The sequence below is a fragment of the Oculina patagonica genome, chromosome 7 (genome assembly GCF_052425735.1).
Source record: "Oculina patagonica isolate OP01 chromosome 7, crgOcupat, whole genome shotgun sequence".
Lineage (NCBI taxonomy): Eukaryota > Metazoa > Cnidaria > Anthozoa > Scleractinia > Oculinidae > Oculina > Oculina patagonica.
In genome coordinates this window covers 5,426,419-5,442,112 of record NC_135764.1, presented here as the reverse complement: position 1 = coordinate 5,442,112, position 15,694 = coordinate 5,426,419, and the positions used below count along the sequence as shown (strand labels likewise).

General features: G+C 40.0%; 2 protein-coding genes across 2 annotated transcripts in view; one reads left to right on the top strand and one right to left on the bottom strand.

Moving 5' to 3' along the window:
• The first annotated feature begins 1,217 nt into the window (after positions 1-1,217).
• LOC144661076 (uncharacterized) overlaps positions 1,218-15,694 on the top strand; it is a 60,485-nt gene continuing 46,008 nt past the window's right edge. The window contains exons 1-2 of the mRNA XM_078521781.1: positions 1,218-1,316; positions 13,737-14,886. Of these exons, the coding sequence (XP_078377907.1) occupies positions 13,758-14,886 (1,129 nt within the window). The 5' untranslated portion in view covers positions 1,218-1,316; positions 13,737-13,757. The remainder of the gene's footprint in view (positions 1,317-13,736; positions 14,887-15,694) is intronic.
• On the bottom strand, positions 5,809-7,572 carry LOC144660008 (zinc finger protein 862-like). Its single transcript, XM_078520549.1, has one exon. The coding sequence runs from the start codon at positions 7,436-7,438 to the stop codon at positions 6,197-6,199; it is 1,242 nt and encodes a 413-aa protein (XP_078376675.1). The 5' UTR covers positions 7,439-7,572; the 3' UTR covers positions 5,809-6,196.

Below are 15,694 nucleotides of genomic sequence, written 5' to 3'. Positions count from 1 at the left end.
GACAAAATGTTTCAAAGATGGATCAACTGTCAATTATTTCTCGCATTATGACCATAGTTCGTCTTGAATGAACTGAAAACAGTGCCCGTGTAAAACGCTCAAAAATCCGCTTTAAAACCTCTTTTATTCCGGACGCCATCTTGTGACTCTTGTCTCTAACTACGTTGCCATGTCAATTTTATAATTTCACATGTGAAATTATAAATTAGCGTTAAAATTTCGCGCCAAAATCATGTAAGGAGTAATTTGCCACCTATGATATTAACGTAGCAATCTTAATCTTTGTAGTTACTGGGCTACAAATGCTAGCTTTCATGTAGAGTAGAAAATTGATGTGCAAATAAAACTTTGCTGATTTACCGACGAGTCGTTTTGTTTTAAGGCATATTGCATAATCCCTATATGATAATTTTTTATTATTATAAACTGTACTACAATATCAGTTAACAGAGAAAGCCTATCCGGAACAACTTCTAGACCAGGTTTAATTGGAACTAGCCCTGTGTGAACAAAGCATTTTTATTCGCAAAACTTTAGACTGCAAAAAAGTCGTATCTTTTGTAGCTTGCGAGCAGGCTCACCTTGGGGCACGCGCGAATATATCTTGGGGCACAAAGCGATATGGTGGGGAAGAGACTGGTGATTTCTCGCGCGTGCCCCAAGGTGAGCCTGCTCGAAGGCTATATCTTTTGCGACGATTGCGCTCGGTCTTTATACGACAGCGAGAGGTCTCGAGCCAAAGTCAAAACTGTGAGTAAAACTGGGGAGAGACGTTTTTTCTCGCGAAGCACGCGAGTCAATGGGCGCCTTTGATAAGCGCTTTTTCAACGACTTTTGAGAAAAAACGACTGTTTTGCAGTCTTGCGGAACTTGGTCGTTCAGTTCGAAATGCTAACATGCTCTGGCGCCCCCTCCCCTCCCCACTCAGTGTGGTTCCGACTAGGTGAGAGAGAAAACAGTTTTCCGCAAATCTTCTCAAAATGTTTCATAAAAGCTTGATAAAAAAATCATCGCAATTAATAAGAAGTCTATAGTTTTGCCGCACAGTTTTCTGTGCCCAGTCTTGGTCTCCACCGGTAACTGAGTAACAACCAATTTGAGACACTACACGGAGTATTACGTCATCAGTTCTGTTCCACAAGTCCATTCCTATTTTTAATCCTCTTTCCAGTTTCTCGTCGGAGACGAGTAAAACTGGGCACTAGAGTGTTTATAATGGCGGCGTCGGCGGCGTTGTTTGAAGCAGGGAGCAGTTGATTTGTTGGATTCCTTGAAGTTTAGTTATTGGCTAAAAGGTTCAACTTCTTTCAGTAAAGGTAAGACATAGTGGTTACCAGAAAACTAAAGATAGAGCTTATATATAACTGCAGAGTACCGCGTGACTTTAAACAGTAGAATCCCGTTTTATCGAAACTTTAGGGGAAACGAACATTGATTCCAAAAAGCGGGAGTAACTTAAATAACGGAGGAATATTATGCATAGGAAACAAAAATTGTTTTGAGAAACCGCAAGTAGTTTGCTTTCTTCAGCAAACACTGCAATTTTACCCTCGTCTTCTTGAACATACCGATTTCTCGAGCCGACTTTTTTGTTTCTCCTGGAGAATCGAGAAAACGCTGGAAAACGTCATTCTGAACTGAACACCATATGCTACATTCAAATATTAGCCATCATTGCAAACCTGCAGACTCCGGTTAGCCTGAAAAATACTCCAGTTACACTAAATAAAGCTCCGGCTTGCCTGTTTACTCTAAGCTCTTAATAACAGCAATGGTAAAATGTTGTATACTAACCCTCCAAGTTAAGACCATTTTAGTCGCCATGGCAACTAAAATTTTGAAGCTGGCGAATAAATTGAGAAGAAGGATTAAAAGCGTGACTGCTTAAGTTACCAACTGAAAGTTTTCACTGGTGACCAAATTTGAGCAGTCAGTGAAAAAAAAAAAAAGGAAGGGGCCCGAAAAAGAAAAAAAAGGAAAAAAAAAAAAAAAAAAAAAAAAAAAAAAAAAAAAAAAAAAAAAAAAAAAAAAAAAAAAAAAAAAATTTGAGAAAAAAAAAAAAAAAAAAAAAAAAAAAAAAAAAAAAAAAAAAAAAAAAAAAAAAAAAAAAAAAAAGCGGCCGAAAAAAAAAAAAAAAAAAAAAAAAAAAAAAAAAAAAAAAGGGAAAATTAAAAAAAAAAAAAATATCTTAAAAAAAAAAGACCAAAAAAACCGCGAAGTAATTACATATGACAAATGTAAAACACTGGTATTCATCGAACACGTAACTATGGTTTCACGAGATCCACTCAACCAATTACTGCGCACGAAAGAACGGCCCCTATTCAAAAGCCAATCAGAGGTTATTATAGAAATCCCTGGTAACATGCAGGGGGCTGGAACAAGCTTTTGTGCAGTAATTCGCAGACGCACTATACCGGGGTTTTGTTTGTCTGCAACGCAGGCTACCAAATGGCCACTAAGCAAAAAATTAACTTAGAGAGTTGTTGCCACCATCGCTTAATTGTATAGTGATGTCCTCTCTCTCGCAAATAATTTTCCAATTTATCGACCTTTAATTTCGAGAAATCTTCACTGCATGTTGTTTTTTTCACTTGAAGCCTCCATGTTTGATGAGATGCAATGCACCTAGCCTCAATCTCATGAGTCGATTTTGGCACCAGTCCTCTAAAATGCGAGAACTCGGAAATGGGCTTTTCCCACGCATCTCAATAAAAACAGCTTGTATCAAGTTCATACTTAATATTAAGTCTAATTGAAATATCAGCACATGTGTGAGTAATAATGACGATATAAGCTGAAATGTTATTACTCGCTCATGTGCTGATACCAGGCTGATACAAATGGTCATAACTTTTGCAATACTGAAAATGTACATGTGACTTTGCATATTTTAGCCGATAAAGGACTAAACTTTACGGCTATGTACAGTAGAGTTATCAGCTAGGTCCCGAAACTGAAATATTTGCTTCTAAATCAAGGTCATTTTTCAACCTTCGTTCGATGCTGATCTTGCATTTCCAGATAAATCGAGGGAAAACTTGCCACTTTCTTAGTACACAAGAAATGTTTATAAACAAATTGATATTAAAATTTTCGGTGTTCGATGCGAATGAAATATTTGACAGCGGCTTGAAAAATGCCTATTTTCCTAATTTTCCAGACGTTGCATCAGTCCGAAGGGGCAAAATATTTAATGGCTCCTAACACAGCGAGATAATCATTCTGAATCAAACCAAATCTGTTTTAGTTCTAGCCTCGGTAAAGTCTTTCAGTTTCCAGAGTTTCAGTCAAAAAAAGACATCCTCTTAATTACATTAAGGCTTAACTGCAGAATACCCTGCCACTCGAACTAAATTCCACTAAGCCGGCTATGCAGTATGCAGAAACTAATTAATTAAAATTTAATTATAAAAATAAAATGAATTCAAAATGGCGTCGCATGTTATGTGCTGGCTGCATAAACTAATTAAACTATATTAATTAGTTTAATTAATTTAAGTTCAATTATAATTTAAATAAAATAAATTCAAAATGGCGTCGTATGTTATGTGCTGGCTACGCAGTATACGGTACGCAGTGAGAAAAACATTAATGGGCACATGAATATACCTCGTTCTTTAATCCATTAGCCGAAACAAGCATACATCAATGAATATACCTTGTTCTTTAATTCACAAGTCGAAACAAGAACGCTAAGCTTTGACAAACATCAAGATTACTGTGTACTGTGTACCACGTACCTCGTACCGTGTAACCAGCAACAAAGGCAACTTATGCTCTTGCAGACATTTCTCACCGCGTACGGCGTAGCCAGCGAAAAAGATAACTTCCAGTCTTGCATTTATAATTCACTGCATAATTTGTACCGCGTAGCCACCTGTTTTCAGTTAAGAGCTCAATGTGGTTGGGTATTCTGCAGTAACTTCAGTACATTTGCTTTTTGAAGCAAACGACTTTCGAATTCCTTGCGTCATTGTTGTGTGTGGAAACACACGCCTGCATTATATTGGCTCTCCATTATATCTTTTCACATGCTCACAGAAAGCTAAAGCAACACAGCAAATTTCCAAATTATTTAATCTAGTTTCAAGAAATACTGTAAGCTAAACAATTATAAAGCAAATCAACCATTTGAATACATTTACCATTCATTTGAAGTTGACTTTGTGCGAGCTGCATTGTTGAGACCTTGCTTAATTTTCGTTGTGTCCTAACAATTGAAGGCTTCCAGTCAAATGCAAAGAGAGCTGTTGTGCTTCGTTGCTGCTTCAAGCTATTTAGGTCTTAAAAGACCTTGATGTCCTATTTTTAGGCAGTCATTATTCTTTAGGGTTATTTCGTTCCATTTTGAGTTCTTAAAATGCATTTTTTGTTCACAAGAGGAGAGAAATGTTGTCCTGAATTCAGCCGGTTCGAGACACCATTATAATACTTTTCTTCATGGTTTTATGAAAGCAAATTGCTGATTGGAAAAAAATTTGCTGCTTCTTGAATATCCCACAACTTGATCCGAACCACTGAACCATAATTTCCAAATGCTTTTAAGAACATGAAGGCTGCCTACAGCAGCAATAACTACACCAGGCAGCGTGTGTTGGATCTATGAGATGGTAGTTAGCCAACAAGGCCGTAGCTCTGAGTTGGCTATAACGATCTTCCAACAAGTGCAAGTGGAATAATTGTTTTATTAAAAAAGTCCAAAGAATTGCAATATTTCAGCTCCCAAGCTGATTATGTTGATGCGTATCAGCTACCATATTTGTGGTCAAAGGTATATGAGCTCATAATTATACCATTGCCTGTTAACCAATCAAAACGCAGGAATTGCAATATACCATTGCTAGTTTTTAATAAATGTTGATACACTAAGCAGCAGCAGTTTTAAGGGTATTATGCACCAAGAACAGCTACATTTTTACACCCTATGGCTTTAAAAGATAAAAAAGATTGTGGCTCAAATTGAACCTAGAGATATCTATTTCCGGACATAATTTATGGAACCAAATCGAACATTCGATTAATCTAACTTAATCATGCTGTATTGAACCTATTCACGCGATTGGGTTCGATTGAGTTCAGTTATAAAACACAATCAATCTGTCACAAAAAATTTTGGGCAATCGAACGCAGTTGAATATTGAGCTGCAGGGCTCCCAACCAGCTGCAGGAATGGTTAGTGCACTGGACTCTGGATCAAGCCGTCCGGGTTCAAGCCCTGGCCGGAGTCATTATATACAACTTATTAACCGAGAGTGAGGTCATAACAGGGCAATCTCAGACCGAGGCCTTGATGTATTGACCGAGCCATAGCGAGGTCAATACATCAAGGCCGAGGTCTGAGATTGCCCTGTAATGACCGAACGGACAAGGTTAATAAGTTATTTAATATAATATGGACTTTTAGCGCTATTCTAAACTGAAATATCTAAAAACACAGAGGTGAAACTCGCTCTCGCTTTCTGTGGCCCTCTACGTTGCTCATACTAAAGAAGTATCGGTATGCTAATATTTTTCTTTCGGTTGTTGAAAAGATAGTTACATTTTGCAGGGGTTTCAATAAGTTTTGAAGTAGGCGGCAGACCCTTTTATAGTAGGCGGCTGTGACATGGAGGGGCCGTAAGGCCCCTCCCCCTAGGGGGGTCTGGGGGCATGCCCCCCCAGAAAATTTTTAAATCTAGAGGCCCGGAAATGCCATTTCCTGCATTCTGGCATCCATTTCAGTACTAATTATTGATTAAGTAACAACAGCATTAGTGACAACTATTTTTAGTTTTTCAGGTGAAGTTTATTTTAAATAAAAGGATTACGTCACCCATAGAATACTGAATCTTGGGAATTTTTCATTATATACATTATACAGCAATGTGAAGCATTCGCAGATGCATAGCTGAAGTCCAGAAGTATAACATCAAATGAAACAGGAAAACAATGTTTACAAATAAAATGAAAGTTCATCTTGCTTTGTTGTTGTCTTACTATCGATCTATGGTCACTAGCATATTCCATTACTGATTTCCACATGTGACTTCACTTGTAAAAGCTACTAAAAACTGCTCGTTACCTAAAAAGATATTTAAATACTGCAGCATTGGATAAATAAAGAACTGCTATCCAAGGACAAGTTAGCAAGGACGAAGCAATGTAACGCTTTGCTAGACTATAACTTCAGAGTATGACGCACATAACTATAACGTTAGTCATAATCGTTGTCTGACTCAAAAGCGCTATCTGAGTCACTGTCTCCACCATCTGGTAGTTTCATCACTGCAATAGCAGCATTAACCTCAACTTGAAGCTGATCTTCCTCCTCAATCTGAACTACTTCGCTCTCAGCAATATTCTCAGGCTCTTCGTCTTCAGTTTCAGAAATCTCCACTTGAACTGCAGCATCACTGGTTGAAACTGTACAGGTGTTACGATTACCAGTTGCAGTCTTCTTGGCCAGCTTTCTTCTAGGCTTCTCCTTTAACCACTGTTGGACCGACTCCTTCACAACACCACTGCATTCCTTCACCTTTGGACCATTAATAGAAATATGCATCAGTGCCTCAAGCATATCATCTTTGATTGTGCTTCTCATCCGCGTCTTAATGCGCTTGATTGCTGAGGCGCCCCTTTCAGGCCAAGCGTTGCTTACTGGCAAAGAAAGGCACACCTCAGCAATGCGGAGCATTCCAGGAAAAAAATGCTGGTAAGTTGAACGCAGTGAGAGCATCCGCTCTAGAAGCCATTCTGTTGGGGACTTGGTAATCATGTTGTTTGTTGGCTTAGCAATTTCAGGTGGAATGTCTTCTCTTATTTGCAAAAAGTTATATTTCAACTTTTGCCATTCAGAGAGGAGTTCCTCTTTCTTTTCATTTTTCTTTTCCTCGGGCTCTTCCTGGAAGAAGTGTTCAGCCAGAATTTCCACATCTTTGACTCCGTACTCCTTAAATCCCACGTCAGATCTATTGGGAATGGCAGTGACATCAAATATGCGGAATGCAGTTAGGACAGGAAGGCTCTCGTCAAATCGGTTGTTGATGTTCTCTTGTAGAGCTTTGACATATCGATCAGTCAGGTTAGTTAGATATTGTTCCTGATGGGCCGAAGGAGAAGACAAATCACAAACTGAAAGCCTGCCGTCTGTGCAAAGATCTTTCTGAAGTGCACTTAGTGGCCTCTTCTGTTCTGACACAGTCTTAAGCGCCTCAAAAGTGTAGTTTATAGCGGGGCCTATTGCTGCAAATGACACAGAACCTGCTTGAAACACTTTACTCAGGTGAGCAAGTGGGGGAAGAACCTGGTGCAACAAATAAACAGCTGAAAGAAACTTGATATTTCCAACCTGTTGCAACAGACCAGTAGCCATTGAATCTCCATCTTCACTCAACAAGCGAAGTGTTTGAGTGAGAGGAACGAAATCATTGTAAACACCGTCTATTGCCTTCTCCATGGATAGCCATCGAGTTCTGCAAGCCTTTTTGAAAGACTTTCCTATTTTCTTACGACCTTGGGTTGACAATGAAATCTGGTTGTAATTAACAACTGCTTTTGCATAAGCAGCCGTCTTCTTTGCTGAATTATGAAATAACGACCACAACTGTATAAGTATTTTTTCCACCGTCTTAATGTAGGCAACGTCATCATTTGCATCGTTACATGCCAACGCAAGGCGATGGCAAATACAGTGCACACTCAGCAGTAATTTGGACTCTCCACGAAGCTTACAGGCAACGCCATTCCTCTTACCTGTCATTACGCTTGCTCCATCTGTTGCCAGACCTGTCAGCTTTGACACTTCCAATTTCGACTCTGCCATTTGTGTCAACACAGTTGATTTTATTGTTTCAGCATTGGCTGACTCAGAGCTTGTCAGAAGATTCTTGGTGGATAGAAATTGTGTGGTTGCCTTACTGCTGTCAGGGTCAACGTACTTAATAAAGGTGACCAGTTGCTCATTGTTGGCAATGTCACAAACTTCGTCGCAGAGGAGGGCAAAGCAACTAGCTCTTTTTACTTTTTCCAGGGTTGCATTCTTAATTACCTGTCCAAGAATGAGAAGCATTTCGCGTGTAGCACCTGCTGATCTGTGGTTAAAGAATTTCATGTCGGAAAGCCCAAGGAGCTCTGTCATTTCTAGAAGGGCTGCAAATTTTTTGTTCGCCACCTCCTCTTTCGCAAGCCAATATAATGAGAGAAATGCTGAATGGATTACATCATCCCTAGACTGATCTCTTCGTTCAATTTCCTTATGGAATACAGAAACTCTTCTTATCAGCTCTGCTTCTACTGCAGATTTGTGTTGATGTGAGTTTCCATGTTCCAAAACAGCAGTGCGCTTAAATCTTACAGAGGCTTGAACGTTAAATTTACTTGACTTGTTTTGTAAATTGATCTTGTTGTGCTTTTTGCATATAAGACAAAACATTCCAACGCCCTCCTCGTATAGGAGCCAAAAGTAGCCAGTCTTTTCACAATACGATAGAGCTGGATCAAGGAGCCACTGATGATTAAAGCAATCCTTTCCGGGCCCACGGCATTTAATCCGCTTCAATTCCTGGGAGCTTAGATTTACGCAGTTCTTTTGCGAGCAAGTGTATTTACTATGGACTATGGAAACATCATTAAACGCTTTCTCTATAAGTTCTTTCCAGTCTTGAGGAGTGTCAGACGTATTGGGGACTTTATTTGCCGGCAGTTGGCTATTTTCACTCGCACCGGTGACTGACGACGACTCAGCGGATGAAGTACTTGTTAGCTCTTTACTATTTTCACTCGCACCGGTGACTGACGACGACTCAGCGGATGAAGTACTTGTTAGCTCTTTATCGTTTAAGGCAGTACCTACGACATAAACAGGTATACTTTATGGGTCTTTATACACACGGTTTAGTAATAATAAAACTTACATGAATATAAGGCGTCCTAATTTCACGCGGTAAAATTTGCACGTGCAGCAACACTTTGCTAGCGGCGACAACACGCCGACAAGACAAGTCATTTCACAACACGCTGACAGCATGAAGTTAGTTTATACGAGCCTCGGCTCGGTCAAATTTCATTGAAGAATCGTTACTTATGAAAGTGTTTGCGGATATTAGCGAGGAAACCAAAGGGAAATCTCTTCAAAAAGGCATTTGTATTATAAAGCGATTGAAACTGCAATTTTGCCGTGTTAAAAAAATTCAGTCACTGTCCAGTGATTTTTTGCGGCGAGTTCGACGACTGGATAAAACTACGAATGGAAAAACAATGATAATAATTAAGTTTACATACCTGTTTCTGTTTCCGGTCTTGACCTTTTGTTAAGATATGCTAATATACTGCCGCCTCCCGTACGTTTTCGTCTTGGTTCCATCATCGCACATGGACCAGAACTGAAGAGCGAATGTGATCGAGGCAACTATTGACACCAGTCCCTCTCCTGTTTAATCGACGTGGGTGACTACGCAAGTAAACTATCGCGTGTTGAAATCGTTATACAGCCGTAACCTTTCAGAAATATACTAATACAGCGACAAAAAAAAAATGGACACAGCAAAGAAAGCGTTTTTTTTTTATTCCATATTTCATATTTAACAGGTGAGAAATTGTGTGACTCGAGAAACTCAAGGAACTCGAATGAAATTTAATGTTAGTTAATGTTAGAAGGTCTTAGAAAGTAGGCGGCGATGATTTGGAAAGTAGGCGGCGAAATTCGCCGGTTGCCGGCTTCTATTGAAACCCCTGCATTTTGTCGGTATTTATTGTCGTTCTCGCAATTGCGCTAGTAGCTTTTACTGACAACTCAAAAAACCATGTAAAAACCGCTGAGCCGAGAAAATTTTTCATAATGCCGGGTCATTACAAGAAAATAGTGCCCGCTCAGCAGCCAATCAGAGCGCGCATACTATTGTAGCCATATAATGAGGTGTGTTCTTGGCCTTGGGCAAGACACTTACCTCTCACGGTGTCTCTCTCCACCCAGGTGTATAAATGGGTAAGGTAAAGTCTGCGTACTGTACAAGCCAAGAAGCCTATTTGGCCAGAGCTTATCCCGGTTTCCATAACATCAAGTGACTAGGAGTATTTCCACTCCCCCTGGATGGGTATGTATCTCTGTGGGGGTAACCCTGTGATGGACTAGCATCTTATCCAGGGGGGAGTAGAAATACTCCTAGATGCTTAATGCTACAGAAACTTCTAGGAAAAGCTCTGGCAAGTATTGGCCACTTGGCTTGAGGCTTTATCCCCTATTAGGAAGGTATTTTAATTCAGACAGACTAACTGCCAAGTTAGGATTTCGAGTTGGATTTTGAGTTAAGATTTTGAGTTGGATTTTCCGGTTGGATTTTCGAGTTAGGATTTCGAGTTGGATTTCAAGTTAGGATAATTTTGGAGTTGGATTTTCGAGTAAGGATTTAGAGTTAGAATTTTTGAGTCAGAATTTGTTTGACAAAGCAAAACCCGTTACAATTATTGGAAGCTAACCGTAAACTGGTTAACCGGAGTGTATAGGAGGCTAACCGAAGTGAAAGGCAGGCTAACCGGAGCGATATTAGGTAAACCGGAGTGTAAAGTAGGCTAACCGGAGTGCAAAGTAGGTTAACCAGTGTGTATAGTTGGCTAACCGGAGTGTTATGTACGGTCAGCAACTTCAAAATCCAACTTGAAATCCTTACTCCAAATCCAACTCGAAATCCTAAGTCGAAATCCAACTCGAAAATCCAACTCCAAATCCTAACTTGAAATCCAACTCGAAAATCCAACTTGAAATCCAACTCGAAAATCCAACTTGAAAATCCAACTTGAAATCCTAACTTGGTAAATAGGCAACCTCATTTTTATCCGCAACACTCATCTTGCTGTTCACCAGTTAGGAAATATGTCATTTCCAAATTTTGTTCATTCTACCCCTGGGAGCAGAATGGATGTAATGGCATTCTGTCCATTCCAGGAAAAAAAATATGGAATATGCAGGTGGGGGACCCCAGGTAGGTGAGGTAACCCACTCAGCCGTGGTCAAATATTAGCTCACATTTACATGCAATCCTATCCATGGACCCCACCACCCCGTTGTGGTTAGCAGGTAAACAGACAAAATGACTTTATAGATTTCTTTCTATTCCTTTTAATTGTTTCATAGACTCAGTTACTGAACTTCAGAGCCGAATTCATTTCTGAGAAAATCGAAGGCCATACAATGACATGTTTCGGTAAAGAGCAAGCCAGGTCAGCCCGCAATAAATTCCATTGAAGATGAAAGTCGCATTTCATTTTGTAATCTTTTATATTTATGATGGATTTCTCTCATCCTGTGCTTTCAACTGATAAGTTGATTAGGCAAACTAGTCGAAGCAGTTGTTGAAATGTTTTGTTGTTTATAGTTGATGCGTGAGACTCGCTCAGGCCGATGCTTGATGCTTCACTTTCACTTTTAATTCAAGCATCTTTCGCACTCTCATTCCACATCTGGCAGATAAAGCTATAGGAAAAGCTCACCGGGTTTTGTAGCCGTATCTGAAGCCGTAGGCAGCCACATCTTGTTTTGTTTGCATTTGGCACACTTTCAGATTAAACATGAGTCAACCCGGGTAGGCGGGTTACCCCACCTTGAAACATTTATATGGCAAAACGCGACCCCGGCTGGGAGAGTTAGCTTACCTGACAGGCCGGACAAACCGCTTACTCGGCTTACCCCACCTTCGTGAAAAAATGAGAGATTGTATGGAAAGGCGGTTTACTCCACCAAGGCGGGTTACTTCACCTACTCAAGGTCCCACACCTCCATGTAAACAGGCCCTAAGTTCCCAAAAGACAAACAATCAATCAGCAAAGTTTGACCGAAATCTCAGTACAGGTTCTCTTTCACAGGAATGACCTTAATTTTGTTCTCAAGTTGTGTTTGTTCATGAATGTGTTTATTTCTACCTTTTACTTCACACTCCATGGTCGCTTTTTTGGAGCCTTGTAACGTTTAAGGGAACTGCTACACTGTATTTCAGAATTTCAGAATTTGCTAATGCTACTTTTGGAGGGGCAAGTACTTTTTGGGGTCATTACCTTTGGAACTTTTTGGTATAATTATTTCCACCACAGGGGTATGGGGATAATTATTTGAGGTACAGGTGTTATTCAAGGAAGAATGCTACCCAGTAAACGTGAATTAAATGTTAGAAATTTCTCATTGGTTGATAAATACTGTTTGGTTATTATTTTTGAGCCGTGGATTGCCTTGGGGAGCTTTGGGGAAGATCCCTTAGGTTGGCTAATGATAACCACCATACCAAATGCATACCTTACAGTAACTCACAATGGTAGTGATAGGGTCAGTGCATTTTTGAGAACAAGAAAAACAGTTCTCTTAGTACTTATAATCTGTATATCAGTCCATGCAATTCATTTAATTTTGCTGATTAACACCAGGCAATTCAAGCCTAGACATGTTTACAGTAACACATTTCTTTTAGTTCGGCAGTGTCTTTCTTGCAATCAATTATTGAGTTATTTTTTTTTTCCAAAAATACCTCTTAGTGATCGCGATGGACTATGTATTGAGTCAATTGGTGAGTGAGTGAAGTATAATTGTTTGTCACCCCAATCAGGTTTGAGGTACTATCAGAACCATCCAAATTGCAGTTTATAAAGGGAAGTAATCTGACAAAATAATTTGACTAGTTGTTTTAGCGATTTCTTTCGAAGGTTAAGATTTGTAGGAGGCGGAATTAGTGAGTTGTGAATTAATTATCCTGGATTTCATTTTAAAACGTATTTTGCGTTATGCTCGCCAGCTGACAACGCACACGCCGTCAGCAACTGAAGGTCCAACACTATTGTTATTCGAGCGTTCGTTTTGGACGAGCAAGTGTTGCTGACCCTAGCAGAACTGAATTGCATAAAGCATTTGTACAAAGCAGATGTGAAGAAAATGTCTTTTTGTCTTTTTGATGCTAATACAGTGGATATATTTACAAAAAGTCGTAAAAATGGTAGGAAATTCTCCGCAAAGTGTGTTGAACTTCCGAAATATTGCTAGAGACTCTGTGGCGCCAACTGAAAACCGAAAGTAATTTAATTAGTCAATTAGGCTTTTTGCTAATTTCTCTGATTAAGAATTAAGGCAAATAGCATTTATGTTTATACCTTTAATACATCGCGTTGAGACATTTAGTTAACCAGAAGGGGTACTAACTTTAAATGATTTTGCTACTTAAAATCAACTACGAGAATAAACAAACAAGATGCTCGGCACTTCCAGGCATTTTAACTTAAATGTTCGGATATCACTAGCATTGTTATATCGTGTCTTCAAATCGTTAATATGCAAAAAAACTTGCACCGGGATTTTCGGCGGAAATTTCCGGACAACCAAGAAACTAACACTCCAGGTATACTGCGCTTTTAAAACATTCCCAAAGAGATGGTTGTTGATTTGATTCGTTTATTACTTCGTTTATTTCTTTTCTATTCATGACTATTGAACGTGATAAGTGGAGCATGGCGTTTTCGAGAAAAACAAAAGTATCGTGTTACGTTTCTTTTCAAGGAAAACAAAGGTGTTATATATGTTACAGTGTTTGGCAAAAAGGCAAACGTTTCCTGCAACAAACAAACAAAAGTATTACGTTACGGTTGTAAAAAAGCTAGCGACAAAATAAGCGCTAACAGAACAAGAACTATTTACTAGTGGTGTATGTAATGGCTATATTCAATTATGTTTAGGTCAGTGAGACAATGTCTTGAGTACTCAATTTCATTTTCTTACGTTACAGGATATTATTCACTTTCGTGTGATGCCTGGTACGGAAGCTCAGGGAAACGGGTCATTTACCCAAATTAAGCAACTCAAACAAGGAGAGAGCCTGCTTAAAGGAAAAAGGTCTCATACATGCCAACAGTGTGGCAAGTGCTTCAGCCAAGCAGAAACTCTCCGGCGACATAAGCGAACACACACAGGAGAGAAGCCGTTTACGTGCAAACAGTGTGGCAAAAGTTTCAGCCAAGCAGGAAATCTCCAGGAACATAAACGAATACACACAGGAGAGAAGCCGTTTATGTGCGAACAGTGTGACAAGTGCTTCAACACAGCTGGACATCTCAAGGAACATAAGCGAACACACACAGGAGAGAAGCCATTTACTTGCAAACAGTGTGGCAAGTGTTTCAGCCGTTCAGAAAGTCTCAAGGAACATCAGCGAATACACACAGGAGAGAAGCCGTTTAACTGCAAACAGTGTGGCAAGTGTTTTAGCCGCGCCAGATCTCTTCAGCGACATCAAAGAATACACACAGGAGAGAAGCCATTTGCGTGCAAACAGTGTTGCAATTATTTCCGCACAGCAGCAACTCTCAAACAACATAAACGAATACACACAGGAGAGAAGCCATTTACGTGCAAACAGTGTGGCAGGTGTTTTAGTCAAGCAGGACATCTCCAGGCACATAAACGAATACACTCAGGAGAAAAGCCATTTACATGCAAACAGTGTGGCAAGTGTTTCAGCTTAGCAGGGCATCTCCAACAACATAAACTAATGCACACAGGAGAGAAGCCATTTACGTGCAAACAGTGCGGGAAGTGTTTCAGGCGAACGGTACAACTCCAGGAACATAAACGAATACACACAGGAGAGAAGCCATTTACGTGCAAACAGTGTGACAAGTGTTTCAGCAGGGCATCAGGTCTTCGACGGCACCAAAGAATACACACAGGAGAGAAGCCATTTACATGCAAACAGTGTGGCAAGTGTTTCAGCCGAGCAAGAAGTCTCGAGGAACATAAACGAACACACACAGGAGAAAAACCATTTACATGCAATCAGTGTGGCAAGTGTTTCCGCTACTCAGCAAGTCTCCGCCGACATAAGAGAACGCATACAGGGGAGAAGCCGTTTACATGCAAACAGTGTGGCAAGTGTTTCAGTCAAGTAGGATGTCTTCAGTGGCATAAAAGAATACACACAGGAGAGAAACCGTCGTCGTGCAAATCTGCTTTACAAAAACCCACTCCAGACCAAGTTAAAACATACAGCTGCTGGATTTGTCAGGAAGAATTAAGTAGTCATGCTTTGCTTGTTGAACACTATGATAATCATATGAAACAAAGTGATAGCATATAGATGAATGAATGAACGAATTATGAAAGTAGCGCTCGAGGACCTGATTTCCCTTTCCAGCAGCTTTTGTGCGACTCTACTTTTCCGTAGTCATATTTTTTAGGAGAACAGTATTTTAAAAGAAGTAATAAATTGGACAAAATGCAGTGAGGTCATTAGCTCTAAGTTATCAGATACAAGGAGGCCCAATTTGGTTAGGCGGAGTTCTTTAAAAGAAATGCAGCAGTAAAAAGATTGTTGTACACTTAATTAATCGGGCGTGGCCGATTCATGTTTTACCCTTTGGTTGTCGTGGTCGATAGTCTCCTGTCGACCAAAAACGACGGGGATAGCCTGGGCCTGCTACAAACCGCTACGTTTACGCGGGTGAGGAATATCGCGATCGGTTTCATTTTAGTTTTATCAGTTAATCGTTGCAGGTGCTCTCGGTCGACTTCTGGGCTAATCTGAAATTTTTTCAACCCTTCTCAGTGGCGGATCTTGGGGGAGGGGGGATCCGGACCCCACCTTATTTTAAGGCAAAACTGAGTCTCGAAGAGCCGAGAAAAATTATTTTTGAGAGCCGGCCCCCTCTTATTTCAGGGTCTGGATAATCGCCCCTCCCCCTCCCCCAC